Below are 15,856 nucleotides of genomic sequence, written 5' to 3' on the forward strand. Positions count from 1 at the left end.
GAAACACCCCTTAAAAAAAACAGTCCATAGAAAGGATACATTATACATACAATTTTAGGGGCTTTCAGACTCCCTTGAACTCATCCACACTTTCTGATTTTAAATAGTTGTCTCCTTATTAGAATACTTATTTCTTCTGGATCTAATATTGACAAGTAAAAGCCAAGAGCTTCATTACAGAAATGCAAACTCTTCTTGTAGCAGAGAGGGTCCAAGATTTTTATACATGTACGCCCAGCTATTTGGCTTTAACTCATGTCCCCCCACAACTAAATTATATTAAAAGACCAATGTAAATAAAGGGATTCTTATTAGTTTATTTTTATATAGATTTTATTTTCATGTTATTTGCTTTAGAGTGAGATGGAAAAATATGATGTTGACTACAAACAACACAGAATTATTGGCTTTATCCTCACTAAATAGTACACGTTCTAATAATGTCCTGTTGTGAATAGTTTTCTATATCATGTAGACTTGACTCTAAATTCCTAAGTTTTGTTTCGAATGTAAACTTGTAACTGATTTAATGCAATTGAGCTATTCTTAAGTGTCCATATTAACAGAAAAAATAAAACTTAAAGTTGAAAAATTTTAACCATACTGTATACATATTTTTATGTTCATTTCTTAGATGTGGAAAAGTATTTTAGAGCTTACTAAGAAATCCAGGGAAATTTAATAAATACGTAATAATAGTATAACATTTAAATTCAGATCCAAGATACTGTTAGATGTTAAATTAATTATTTACATGTTACCAAATGCAGAATTATCTTAATGGAAAACTATTTTGTTATTAATATTCTAGAACAATCTTTCTAATTTAATACAATGCTTTAATTGTGAAGGGCCAATTGTATGTATAAAAAAATTCGTGAAAATTTTAGATATCCGATAATTTAAAATAGGAATGAAACCATTTTCACAAGTTACACCTTTAAACGTAATAAGATCCCTGGAATGGATATAATTGCTCCACATAGTATAATACCTACTTTGTCCTTAAATCAAGAAGAGAGAAGGATACCTGAGAGTGAACATTTGCTGAGAAAAAAAAAGAAAAACCAAAACTGAGTTGGTGATTCAATAGTAAAATTAGAGACCTAACCTTGAAAACTAAGGATTCTCAAAATATGGTCCTCAAACTCCTGGGAGTCCCTGCAATCCTATCCGGGAGGTCTGTGAGGTGGAAACTATTTTCACAGGAATACTAAGAGCTTTGTCTTTTTCACTGTGTTGACATTGCATAGATGACGTGGCAGCAACGGTGGCTTCATACTGGGGCTTTAGCAAGAATCAAAACGATGACACCGAAATCGACTAGTAATCATTGTGTTCTTCACCGGCACAGACTAATGGGACTAAAATAAGCCAGTTTCACTTAAGAATATTTCTGATTAAACAGTAAAAAGTATTGATGTTGCTAAATCTCAACCCTTGGGTACACACTTGAAAAATATTGTGAGGTGAAATGGGAAGTAACATGCAAAACATTTCTGCTGCATAATGAGGTACAGTGGTTGTCTGGAGGAGAGGCAGCTGTTTGGGCTGCAAGCTGAACTAGCCGCTTTTTCATAGAACACACATTTTACTCCAGATAACAACTTAACAAACAAATTATAATTATTCATACTTAGATATTTGGCAGACATTTTCTCAAATGTGAGTGAAGCAAGCTTGTCGCTTTAAGTAAGGAAAACAACTGACAGTTATATTGACAGCGATAAATTCAAGCTTTCAAGTTAAAACTAGAATTTTGTGAAACTTTATCTGCCAATGTGAACTTGATCGTTTTCCAGTATTTAATGGCTTTTTTGATGAGATTTTTGACAAATGTAATTTTTTTGGATTCTATGTAATGAAATAAAATGTGTCAACTTTGGACAGTATACATTACCCAATGAACCAGTGTTTTCCAAATGATCAATGAATGACATTACACAATTATGCATCAGTAAAAAATCCATTCAGAGGGCAAGATAGACCAATGGGTTTCTCAAAATCACAAAGTAAGAAAAATTTATTGATGTGATTTGAGATTCCACATTGCAACTAACCTTAAAGAAACTACCGTGTGTTGAATTTTGATATAATATCAAAGAAGAATATCCACAGTTATGTAAAAAGTCTATTAAAATACTTCTTAATTTTTCAATCACATATCTATGTGAGGTTAGATTTCCTTCATCTATTTCAAACAAAACAGTATACTACAATGGACTGAATATAGAAGCAGATATGAGAATGGAGAGGCACATAAATTCTACTAAGCCAGACATTAAAGAGATTTGTATACTGTAAAATAATACAGCTCTTTCCACTCAACTTTTTCTTTTGGAGATACGGTGTTTTTTCATAAAAATATGTAATTTATGTTAATAATAGGCTTACTATTATTATTAAATGAATTAATGAATGGCCAATTCTAAATTTCCTTAGTTTTATCTTACTAATATTAGAAATACTAAATAAATATAACCCACATAACTGGAAGATTTTTGGGGTCCTCAATAACTTTTGAGAGTGTAAGTGGGTCCTGAGAACAAGGTTGTTAATCACTGTTACAGGCCAGGGTAATAGTAAATGGTCAATAAAAACACATCTATTTTTCCCACTTAATATCATTTGACTATCCCATATGCTTTTTTCCGATAGAAACTCTACCTCTATTTAGTTTAATTTTGGGGGCATCATTGTTGAAATGATGTAAGTTTTTTTTTTTTTTTACAGTAGAATTTTCATCTCTTGAGACATTGGTTGTATTTCTCATCAATCAATGCAATGGTCTCTTTACAGTACCCTAATATAGTGCTTAATACAGAAAAGGCACTCAGTAACTGTTACTGACTGGCAAAAAATGTGTTTAACAACAGAGTCAATAAAAGTACAAAAAACTGTTAGAGCTAGAGGGGAAAAAAGCTCTGACTATTATTGCTTTATCCATTTATGAGTATAATTACTAGATTTTATCCATTCCCACAAAAAAACGTATTTTGTGTCTCTATTAACATTCAAAACACCAACAAGTTCTTGTAGGCTAAGTACCTGCTTCTCTAGGAGACCATAATTATCATCAAATATATTATGTATCTTGAATTGATGCAAGACTCTTCTCATGACACTTGGGGCCCATTGGTCACAATATACTTACACTTTTCTTTCCTCCCTGTACTTTTTAACAAACTCATTTCTGTTACCACTTCCAAATTGCTCACAAAATGTAAATCAAAGAACAGAACTGTAATCAGTCATTAATAAATGCTGACAGGTTGAATAGGAACAGAAGGAAAGTAACTTCTTATTGTAGGGTCAAGCCTTCTTATAAAAATTATGAAATCTTTAAGACCTTAACAAAACACCTTGACACATATTTGGGAGTTCTTTTAGTCTGGTTGTTTCAAGGCAAATAATTCAGAGATATAAATTCTAAGCTATGTTAAAATCAATCAATATAGAACCATTTAGTAGTTTATCTACAATTTATTTTTATAGTCCTACAATTAAAAGTGAGCTAAATAATAAAGCAATTATAATAACAATAAAATACTTGCATTTACTGAGAATTGACTCTATACCAGGCAATCTCTTAGTACTTTGCATGTATTATCTTATTTAATTTTCACAATGATCCTTTGACTGTATCGTGTGTGTGTGTTTGTGTGTGTGTGTGTGTGTGTGGACTACTCATTTGCTAATCAATTTGTGCTGATCATCTGCATATATTTTTACCCATTATCTGTAAAAAGTGGAGTCCCAGAACAATTCTTGCTAGAACTCAAATTCTAACTGGAGAGGTGAAAAAGAAAAAGCAAAGTAAGGAGAGAGTTTTAAATGAGGTTACCAGAAGGATTATTCTTTCATAAGATATAAGTATTCATCTTACAGTTTTTAAAACATTTGTTGCTTTTATTTTTTGTAAATGATACCCTTTTATTAGTTAGGTTTGTGAACTGATAGTTTTCTCAGACATATTTGCAAAACTGGTCCTTCCATTTGACATGAAAAAGATTCTTCTCTCCATTGTAATATAATTTCAGGTATAACTACAAAAGATAACAGACTTCCAAAACACTTAAGGGATATTTTGTGAATTTTTCTCTATTACCACAAGATCATATTTTACCATAACTCCTTATTTTTCTCATGTCTGTTTCATATACAACTCCTCAGGGACTAAGATTTATTGTTTTTATTTACTCAGAATAGTTCACAGCCCAGAGTGGGTGCCCCAAAAATGTCTGTTCAATGAAAGAATGATTGCATCTGTGACTTGAAAGAGTTAATACCTTCCCTTCAGGTCAAATGCACAAATCAATTCTCAACCAGAAAACAGACCACCCATAGCAATTCAGGTCGCACACCTGTTTCCTTAAATAGCATTGCCAAAACACATTTTATATTCTATTTTATTACTGTGCATCCATCTTTCCCTAGCATTAGAGGTGTTTCATTACAAAGCAGCATTACTTCAATTTGTTTTTATGCTCACCTTGACAAAAGTAAAAATAAATCATTGAATAAATCCAAGTGTACTTGGTGCATTTATGAAATGTTACTAACCCATCATAACCTTATGTTGGGCATAATTTACTCAATTATCTCAGAGCATCAACGGATGTTATAATTGCCTGAAAAGGTAATATTGAAGGTAGGCATTTGGCAAGAACCTTAGTGTAAGCACAAATTTGAAAATGTGAATTAAAAATTATTAGGGCACAATTAATTTTTAATGATCAAGTTTTCTCTTCAGATTCCTTTTCTTCAGACCATGCCTCATTTGGAAGAGGAAGGGAGGGTTCCCCGGAGACCTATCATAGGCCCTCTTCTCCCTCTGAACTCATGCTTTCTGGACATCATCGTCCACATCTGTAGCTTCAATTGCCCTGCCACCAATACACTGATGGTTCCCTCATCCAGATTTGAGTGACAGGTTTGCATTTCTTTCTTTCTTTTTTTTAAATTGAAGTATAGTCAGTTTACAATGTCGTGTCAATTTCTGGTGTACAGCATAATAGTTCAGTCATACATATATGTGCATATATTCATTTTCATATTCTTTTTCATTATAGGTTACTACAAGATATGAACACAGTTCCCTGTGCTATTTCCAACTGGATCTAGGAGCTCTCTGATAAGCTCCTCAAACCTTGATGTTTCTCCAAACCTATGTGTCCTCTAGGAGTTCATACTTCATCTATTATCAGTCAAGTTGCCCTATCCTGGGAATTATACTCTATCTTTGACCCTCTACCTTAGCTCCTCATATGTGTTCTATTAATTCCTTGTCCACCTCTTAATCTTTCCTCCTCCCTTTCTCCCCTGTCTTAAATTCAAGCCCTCATTATTTCTCTCCCAGATTTCCTTAGTAATCTCATTGGTACCTTGCCTCTGGTTTCACTGCCATTGCATTGCTCCAGATTGAGTCTCCAAATGTAAGTAATTTCATACCTTTGCAAACGTGGTTCCTCCTGTCTACAGTGCCGTCACCCCAACAGGTATGAATCATTCTTCAAGACATGTAAAGCCTTCTGGAAGACTTCCCTTACTCTGTCTTGAATATAGTATTTTTTTCCCTCTGTATTACCATTATTTCCTGGCTTATTAGAATGATCATCAGATTGCAATGGAATATTTATTTTCTGTTTTTTTAAAAAAATAGTTGTTTTTCTCAGCTGTTATTCTTTAACTTGTGAACTTCTTCAGGTCAGAGACTGTATCTTGTTCTTCTAAATATACCCAGCATAGTTTTAACAATGTTAGTTTCTTGACCAGTGTATGTGTAATTAATAAACTCCTTACATATTCTCTTTGTTGTTTTCAATATTTCTTTAATTTATGCCCCTGAAACCATTTTCATCTTCATAGAGAAAACACTGTATATGTTACTCTACAAATTATTAGACGTTTTCCAGTGGGATTTCCAAGGCTTGGAGAATCTTTAATTTGATAATGCTTTTTTTTTTAAATAGGAAGAGACTAATAAGCTATCACATCAAGTAGTTTTAACTAATTAATAAAGGAAACTGAAAAATATACCTTTCCTTGGCAAGGAAAGAATGGGCAATAAAGCTGCTATATATAAATTGTACTTTTATGTGCCTAGGAATTAAATTCTTATTTTAGATATCACTTTAATAAACATCATACATTTAATACACTGATTTATAATCAGACAAATTGTAATAGAAAAAAGCCGCTACTTGGAACTAGAAAAGATTCAATATGTTGAGTCCTTGTTCTGTTAGCTGTTGGTTCTGTAGGAAAAAGTATTTTCTAAGTCTTAGATTCCTTATCTGTACAATGGAATTAAAAATAAATGGGACAATGTATTTAAAGGGCTTAGGGCAGTACCAGGTACAAAGCATGTAAATGGTAATCGTCATCATCACCACCACCACCTGTCTCAAAATGTTACTCTGGTGACATTATTAGATAAGCACATTTAGAAAACTTTGCAAAATGTAAAGCGTCATGTATATGGTGTTAGATACTATGACTTGAATAAGCTTGCCATTTATTGTTTACCTTGTAAAAAATGAAACACTGTCTTTAAACATATCAGTTTTTGAGATTTGTATTCCTTGGCAATTGGAGACCAGCCAGCAGTCACACCCTCAGTGAACACTTTTTATCACTGTGGGCACCGTGAAGGATGGATAAATAGGCAAGGCTCCCCAGGAGTAAACGCCTCCTTGCCGCTCTACCCCACCTAGGGAGGATACGAGTAAATGCAGAAGGAAAGCCTGTCGCATGTGGACTAACAGTGCAAGTGGCTTGCAACAGCTATAGCGCTCTTTGGTCACGCGAAGCTCAGAGAGGGTAGTGTCATCCGCCCGGTGATAACTGCACTGAGCTTCGTCGGCTCCCTGCCAGCTTGGCCACAGCACACTGCACCTTGTGTTGAAAGTACTGTTTCCCCGATTCCCACTCTCTGTCTGGATTAAGAACACCGGAAAAACCACAAAAAGAAACTCCTAGGTGGTTCTGGCATTGGGACTGAGAAATCTGCGCAGATAGGACAGGCTTCGGGTGCAGCTTTGAGACGCCCACTTGAGGCCAGAATCAACAGTGACCAAGTGCTGTGGGCCCTAGTGCGCTGCGAGCTCGTCCGAACGCTAACAGTGCTGGACACCCGATGTGCCCTCAAATATTTGCTGATAAATGTCTACACTACACAACCTGCTTTGAGTCAACCACATCCCAACCCAGAAAATAATCAAGCTACGTGTGAGGTAAATCACAGTGTCATTTCGCAAATATAAAATCTATCTGGCTCATGCGTCTACAGAAATAAAGGCAGTTTAAAAGGAAAGCCTTGTGTGTTTTGTTTTGTTTTGTTTCGCTTTGCTTTTCAAGAATGTTCCTCTGACTTTTACAATCTGGACTTCAGCATGAGCGTCAAACAGCAGCAGAGCAGAGCTAGAGACTTTGCAAAGTCTTTTCCCAAAGTTATTTGAAGGTGAAGGGCTCTGGCTCCATTTTTCCGCGCTGGGGTTCAACCCCGGGTATCAAATTCGAGTCTGAGACACTGGTTCCGGCCGCTCCCCTCACCTGGGGAGGCGGAAGGTGGGGAGCACTTCTCCGGCTCCCTGTCCGCCTTCCCCTCAGGAAGCTTGAGGGAGAAAACGGAAAGGGTGGTGGGGTCACGGTAGTCGGAGCACCCCGGGGGGGCGCACACAGAATCTCTACGCTCAGCTGCCCCCAGCCTTTGCAAACTGCGCGCGGGGCACTCGGGCAGCGAGCCCGGCGGCGGCGGCGGCGCGCGCACGCGCACTCCGCGGCCCCGCGCCCGCTCCTCAACATTCCATTCCACGTGTTGCTTGTTGTAGGCGCCACAGGTTCCCCACCTGCGCCCGGGCGCTCGGGCAGCTCCGCCTCGGCACGCGGACATCGGAGGACCACAGAGGCGATGGGGCCCGGGCCGGCCGAGCAGTTCCCGAGGCGCTCGGGCTCGCCCCCAGCGCTAACTCCGCCTATTTAATCCCGGCGGCTCCCCCTCTCTCCATCCTCCCCGCGGCTCCCGCCCGCCCCTTTCGCCCTGGTGGTAGGAAACACTCCTGGGTCTAACTCGACGTGTCCGGAAAGCCTCGGCCAGTTTCCCTTTCGCTCTGCGGCCGCTGCTGCCAGCCGCGCGGCTTCCTCAGACACGCGGGCGCAGCCGCCGGGGGTGAGGCGCCCGGGGGCCGCGGGCCGAGCGGCGGGGCGCCCCGAGCACCATGCTGGACCCGTCTTCCAGCGAAGAGGAGTCGGACGAGGGGCTGGAAGAGGAGAGCCGCGATGTGCTGGTGGCGGCCGGCGGCTCTCAGCGAGCGCCGCCGGCTCCGGCTCGGGAAGGGCGGCGGGACGCGGCGGGACGCGCGGGCGGCGGCGGCGGCGGCGGCGGCGGCGGCGCGACCAGACCGGTGAGCCCGAGCCCCTCGGTGCTCAGCGAGGGGCGAGACGAACCCGAACGGCAGCTGGACGAGGAGCAGGAGCGGAGGATCCGCTTGCAGCTCTACGTCTTCGTGGTGAGATGCATCGCATACCCCTTCAACGCCAAGCAGCCCACCGACATGGCCCGGAGGCAGCAGAAGGTGAGTTGCCTGCAGGACCGGGCACCTCCTGCCCCTACTTCTTTCCTGGGCTTTTCTCCCGGGGGAGCTGTGGGGCGTCAGCCCGCTGTCGTTCTGCAGGACCCTGTATTTTTGTTAGTCTTGGAGGGCAAGGGAATCTTAGCGGGGGAGGCCGGCGCCTTAGCCCGCTGGGTGTCGGGTTGCAGCGGACGCGTCTTTCCCGCGGTTGGCAGAAGCTGTCAGCTTGGCGTCCGTGGGACCGAGACCGACCCCACAGCCCAGGCAGTGCGACGGTGGCACCCGGCGGGCTCGGCCCGGGCCAGGCTGGAGCGCTGCTCTCATCAACTTTAATTTCGAAAGGCTCTGGTGCATTCCTGTCCACTTAGCCCTGCCGGGGCTGGGCTTTACCGTGGATCTGAGTAAGTGTGGAATCTGAACACTTCCGTCAGCTGGAGAGAAGTCTTCTCCAGGGCGAAGGGGCAGGAGTGTTCCTCGGTGAATAAAAAACAAAGCTAACCTGACAAGTATCCTGTGCTGCTAATGGAACTGGGACATCAAATCTTAAGAAGGGAGGTGTGCAGCTTCGGAGAGTTGCTGTGGGTTAGGAGTTCCTGGTTTGGTCAGGCCCAACGAAACACACTGTTAAAGAAAATAAAGGATTGGTGCATAACCACTTCACGACGAATGCTTTTCTTTTTTTTCTTCCCCAGAGAGGTAAGGAGTTTGTTTCAGGTGAAATGTCTGTCAACTTCAGTTTTAAATCAGGACTCTAGGGGTCTAATATTCCGTAGCACACAAAACTAGCTAGTGAGATTGCCCTAGCTGGGTAAATGTTTTCAACAGAAGGTGGGAAATCTTTCTACTAAGACTGCTGAACCTAGAAGGTTCAGTGGAAATCTGCAACAGGCCCCTTAGTTTGGGACAAGACTCGGAGACCCAGAGAGATTGTAATTTGCCTAAGGCATGCCTAGTTGCACAGATGTCTGGTGTTTGTCTGAAGCATTAATTCCAGCCTGTGATGCATTTCTTAGAAATCTGGAGAGCTTCTGAATTCACTTTTGAAAAACTTTCAGAGTGAATGCAGTCTTCCCCACTACCTTCCCACCCACATTTTCCCAACCTCTTGAAACAGGCCTCAACTAATCAGCTGTTTGGAATCACTCACTCCCCAAACAGGCCTCAACTAATCAGCTGTTTGGAATCACTCACTCCCCGGGAGTGCTGATAAGATGATTCTCTACAGTTGGCAGCTAATTCCACAGATCCTTCAAGTACCTAACCCTCTAGGTAACTCAGTCACAGAATGCCAGAGCTGGAAAAGCCGCTGGGATCTAGGCAGACCCCTCAGTTTTGAAGGAGAGTATTTCCGAGTAACATTTTCTAGTCCCTAATCCACTGGCATGATTGAAGCAACCATTCCTGTGTTCAGTTTTGAGTGCCCTGTGGAGTTTTTGTGCACCTTCCCTTCCCCTCCTAGGTGAGTACCTTATTGTCTCATCCTTTGCTTGCATTGGGTTGCACTGCAGTCACCAAGTTCTTATCTTTGTAGGTCAAGAGAATTTCAACGTCACTAGTCACTCTTAAACTAAGAACTTTCTGATGTATGTTTTATGTTGTCATGTAAAGTTTTATGTATATAATTCAGTCTCCAGTTTGTCATTCATATTGCATTTAAGCTTATTTTCAGTGCGTTAAAGTATAAAAATAAGGTATGTTGAAACTAAGAGGCTATTCCTGCCTGGAACATTGTTATTGAAGATACTTTTGTCAAAAGTCACTGGTAGCTGACTTACATTGTGCATACCTGATGCATTTTGGTAATAAAACACTCTCCTTGCTTGTTCAAATAGTGCAGGTCTCTTTGACTCCTGTTTAAATAGAATGTTTCTCCAGAAATCATGAATTGGCAACAGGTGCAGTCACAATACCACTGAGGAGACCATTGTTAAAACCTTATCCAGGCATTACAAAGAAAATTGCAACTACAAAAAAGAAGCAAAACACTGCATATGTTGTGTGCAGAAATACTTGGAATGATAGGAGATCTCTATTTTCTAAGTATTGAGAGCACTGAAGGTGAAGTTTCATGAGTTTTTTTTTTTTTTTTAAAGGAGGAGACCTGCAAACAACCAAAGTATTTCTCTTATTCGAACTTACTCAAATGGCCCCATACTTCTTTTAAAAAGCATGTTGCTCGTTAAAGGGAGTTGGAGCAATTCTTGGCAGTCAGGTTTTCTCCTAGGACAAAATGAAATGGGAATTTAACAATGTTCTTGTGAATTTGATGCACAAGCCAATAATTAATGCCAAAAACTTTGTCTTGAATTATACAGTTGGGTTATATAAAAGAAGTAACAGGATAATTGCAAAATCACTAATCCATTGTATATTTTTATTCAGTATCTTAAAGTAGTCAGACATTTAGTAAAAGGATTTAATAGCTTAAATTGTTGTCATTGAAATGCATATTGCTGCTTACTCACTTCTCGCAACTTTGAGAATTTAGAAACTCAGAAATTGAGATCTGAAAGTGTCTTCATCGAATAAATGAAGAAAATTTATTCACAGGAGGATAACAAGCCTTATCCTGGCAATCAAAGCCCTCACTGTTAGGGTTGGTGAGTTTCTGTGAACCTGAGCTAAGGTGCAGTATTTATTCTTTTTTTTTTCCACTTGACTAAAATGGCCCACAGAGCTAATAAGAGGTTGTATCCATAAGTTGAGAAAGCTTAACAGCATTAAACTCAGTTGACTAAAACATGCCTGTCCTTACTTCTAGCTGGGAAATTTCAGCTCAGAATAGCAGTGGTTAGTTTATGCCCAGCTGGTAACTTATGGCTGTATAGAAATTTCTAGGTGTGAACATAGACCAACGACTGACAAAACCTTGTACCAGGTGGTCACACCACCTAAATGGTTCACACATGGTACAAATGTGAAATAACATTCGGTGTCAAAAATGACTTCAGTTGTGAATAAGGCTTGAACCTCTGATACTTATTTAGCTTGATTACCTTTGCACCCTCAGTTAGCAACAGTGATAAACCTTGGATGATTCTAGATCATTCATTCAAGGTGGGAACAGCATTGAAGCCAGAAAACAATGACACAGATACAGCTAATCAGTTACTACTTAATAAAGGCATTTTGTCTTTCGAACCTTTGGAAAACATTGAGACCCTAAAGGGAAAATCAGAGGACCGTGTTGATTAGAAGGTAGGGAGAATCTGACAACATAATGACCACCACAAGAGGTTAAGTGTGTTCCATAGAGTGGGTTTACAGATTGCGGGTCTCAATTTATAACTATTTCAGGTGTGTATGACTTAAAGCACTAACAGTTTTGGTTAGCCAGTCTGTAGGTTTCTAGTCAGTAGTTGTATTGTTCATTATTTTATCATTAAACTTCGTTGCCTTCATCTGACTTTGACTAACTTAAACTAGAAATGAGGGGATTAAAATGGTACCTAATAACATTCCATGTGATTTATATACCCATGTTCTTCGTATTTTTATGTGCATTGCCACTGTAATCACACGAAACTGCCTTATTAAACTTCCTTATATAATCACTCCCACCACTTTGCATAATTTTCCACACTACGTTTGAGAAATATGTACAAATAACACCGAAATTGCAGATGGTGGGGAGGTAACCTCCTTTGGTAAAACTGATCAGGAAGAGAGCATGGTGGGGAAATACTATTGGGTGAAATAATACAGTGAGTTCTTGCCTGCAGTTCCTTCTGTCTGAAGGTTATCCTACAATAAAGTGGTCACTTTCGTCCCTCTTTGGAAGTGGGAGTACTTTCTGTGGTTTTAAAAAAAAAATAACAACCCAAAAAACAAAACGAAAACTTTGTTACTGCTTAGGTGATCCCGGAGCTTAGGAAGAGAGCCAATTTTATGAAAAAATGGGCTAGATTTACAAAGGCCGAGAATCACTTACCTTATGCCGGGGGTCATTGTGCCTTAGTGCTGTGTTGTGCCATCTTTGAAGCCTAAGATACAACTGTGGCCTGATGTATCCCCAGCATGGTGCATGGGGTATAAGAAGGTAGTGCCTGTCGGATACACGGAAGCGTCAGATTTAGTCCACGTCTGAAAGAGTTAGTGAGGTATAGGATGGAGGAAAGAATGTAAAGGTGGAAAGTCGACTCTTCTGTGGAAACAGTGTTCCTAAACATGTTTTGAGACCTGCAGGACTCCTCCCACCCTTTCTGAAGAGAGCCATAAAAAAAGCCATAATACTGGTTGGTGTAGAACTAATGACTTCAGAGAGACTCTGTGCCAGTGCCACTCCCAAATCCCAGACACAAGCCGTGCAGAAGCCCCGTGGTATGCCTTTCTACCTCGCAGATTTCCTGCCGATCTGGTGATAGTCTAAAAAGCCCATCCTCTTAGGGAATCAGGACAATTCATGCTTTATGCCCCTCGAACTCTGGTACTTTACGTTGCAAACACAGAAGGGATGGGTTATGTCGTTTGCTGCTTTTAATAAGAGGGAGTACATTGGCCTGTGGGGAGTGAGTTGGAAACCACACATAAAAGTGAAACCTCAGACTGGACTTAAAACAATATCTCAGACAAATGCTGCTTGTTTCAACTGATTCATCCGTCCCTCCACAGGGTATCTGGAGAACACAGCACTTAATTTGGCGGAATGAGCTGTGCAAATGAAAACTCAAATGGATTAAGTGATAGTGGAGTTTGCTTCTTTCAAAAAATGAAATCTGCTGTAACTTTGATATACATCAACTGCTTCTAAAGTGAAATAAAATACTGTAATTGTGTGCTCCCTCTTCAGTTTTTTAAATGGAAACAGTTCCCTTCATTTGTACCCTCACAAGATAAATAGCCTTGTTTGTAAGGTCATGAAAGACCTTCAAAACAAAATTAAGAAAGCCCATTGCCAGGCTACTAGGTATGGGAATTCTGAATAGAAAATCCTGCCAGTTATCGCTGGTTAGTGAGGTGGGCCTCTTGAGTTATTGGCTGTTTTATATGCATTTCAAATGAGACCTTTCTTGTGGAAAAGAGGGTGGGTTTCATAGTCGTGGGTTTCATAGTCATTTAAGTTTTTAGGCTAGGAAAAAAATTCTAATGATTGTAAATAGGAGAATGTCATTACAACAAATGACATCATCCCAAAGCTTTAAGGCTATTCAAAAATCAAATCATGGAACTGTCCCAAATCTGTAACATTTTATTTTAGGGCCATTGTTTAAGTTACCTAAGGATTTTGATAGGACTTATTTTCTTTAAAAACAAAACAAAACTGTGATTTTTATCCTTAACTGCACATTAGAGTCACCTGGAGAGCTTTTAAAACTCCCATTACCCAGTTTGTACCCCAGACTAATTAAATCAATCTCAGGGGTTATGGTCGTAAAGCTTCCCAGGTGATTCCAGTGTACAATAAGGCTTGAGAATCCCTGTTTTAAAGAAACTGCAGGGAAATGGCTTATGGCTTATTTTCACCTGGGCAAGGTGAAAGAATTTGCAACAGTCAGCGAGATTACTGAGTAATTAAACCCATATTAACATATTAAGGAAAAGGTAATAGGGATGCTTTAAGCAAGAGACAAACACATCGAAATATTTTAGACTTTGTTGAATCAGTACTGTTGGATTGTGCATTTAGACTTTTAAAAGATCTTTAAATTGGTGATATGCTGGAGGCGATTGAATTACATTAGCAAATTGTGTAATTTATTCATTACAAAACCACTGATCACCACATTACCAACAGAAAATATAGGACGGTAAGCCTGAGTGTTTTCCATTACAAAATGAACTGGAAAGGAGAATATAGTGAAACCTCAAAGTTGAAGGTGACCCTGAGTAATGCCTAACTGAAGAATGAATTTCACAACAGTCTTGTAAGATCATTAGTGGCTGGACTGTTTTCTCAGTGTGTGCAGTGGGAATGCATTTGGGTTTTTCAAAATGTAAACCTTAGAAGGCATTCTCAAGTAATTATTTTAAGTGAAGTTATTAAAACGAAGCAAGAACTTAGGAGTGTCTTGATATTTTTCTGCCTTTTCCAAAATTCTAATGTTAGGTAGACAGTAAGGAAAGCCTCTGTTTTCCTCAAACTGTATTAATAGGTTAAGTCCTTGGTTTGCACCTAAGAACTTTCTACCTTGTAGTGCCTCACTGATGTTTTGCTTCTTGAAATTTTATCACAGCACTTGTGAACTTTATGGTTTGAATATTTTCATTTTATAACCTTCAAGTTAGTAATGAATTTTTATAATGAAAATGTTACTGGGGCAAGGAGTATGAATAATTAAAAGGCTATCATTCTCAGTCTGATAGCTGAGAGATTTAATTTGCTCTTTTCTGATTGCTTGGGATGGTGAATGGATGTATATGGTCTAATATCCTTTTCCCACTTATCTATTGAGATTTTGATTTTACTTATTAATGCGACACTTTCATCAATATGTTGAAGATAGTGTTCCTTTCTGGAAGGTGTTTCTGTAGTCTGCCTTTCATTTGGTTTTTAGGTATACTTGGATTGATCTTTTCCTTAAAAACTTATTTCTCACTTAAGCTTTAGAATAATCAATTTCCCATCCTGAATTAAAGTTTGAATCAAGGAGTTGACTTTACTTTCCTCCCCAAATAGCTAAACAACTCTTGGCAGCCTGATTTTTAATTAAGCTCTACTTTCACTACTAAGCTGTAAGGCCGAAGCATCTATATTCTTTCCTTCATTAATTCATTAATCAAATATTTATCGAGCCCTTAGTACATGAGTTTATCCACAAAATATTCTGAGAATATAGTAGAGAATATAACAAGCGGAAATTTTCTCATTGGCTAAATAATGTTCAGTGATTGATAGATTATGTGTATGTTTCTCTTTACATCTGTTTCTAGGCTACCTATTCTAATTCATTATCTTTTTTTTTCCTATTGCTAGTACCATAACATTTATGATAATTTTATATTTTAATATCTGATGGAGATCATTCCTTGGATTCAGAGGGCCTTGGCTCTATTCTGTTCATTGTGTGAGCAAGGCATTTCATCTTTCTGGATGCTGGCTTTTTTGTTTGTAAAATGGGGATAATGACCTCATAGAATTCCTGCTATGATTAAAAGAGATGATGCATGTGAAGTACTTTGTGTAGTGCCTACTGCATGGATGTGTTCCAAATTAGATGCTATCATTTTAAATTTAATCCTGTTTTGGGAAACTATTTTTTAATTCAGTCTTCCAGGAACATAGCGTATCTCTTCGGTTAAGCCTCTCATGACTTTGATATTTTGTAGTTTTCATTATACAGACC

General features: G+C 39.3%; 1 protein-coding gene across 8 annotated transcripts in view; it reads left to right on the plus strand.

Moving 5' to 3' along the window:
• The first annotated feature begins 8,042 nt into the window (after positions 1 to 8,042).
• The window catches only part of CADPS2 (calcium dependent secretion activator 2), a 449,325-nt gene continuing 441,511 nt past the window's right edge, over positions 8,043 to 15,856 (plus strand). For all 8 annotated transcript variants that reach the window (XM_064487396.1, XM_064487392.1, XM_064487395.1 and 5 more), the window contains exon 1: positions 8,043 to 8,576. In XM_064487396.1, coding sequence (XP_064343466.1) covers positions 8,220 to 8,576 — 357 coding nt within the window. In that variant the 5' untranslated portion in view covers positions 8,043 to 8,219. The remainder of the gene's footprint in view (positions 8,577 to 15,856) is intronic.

The sequence above is a fragment of the Camelus dromedarius genome, chromosome 7, assembly GCF_036321535.1.
Source record: "Camelus dromedarius isolate mCamDro1 chromosome 7, mCamDro1.pat, whole genome shotgun sequence".
Taxonomy (NCBI): Eukaryota; Metazoa; Chordata; class Mammalia; order Artiodactyla; family Camelidae; genus Camelus; species Camelus dromedarius.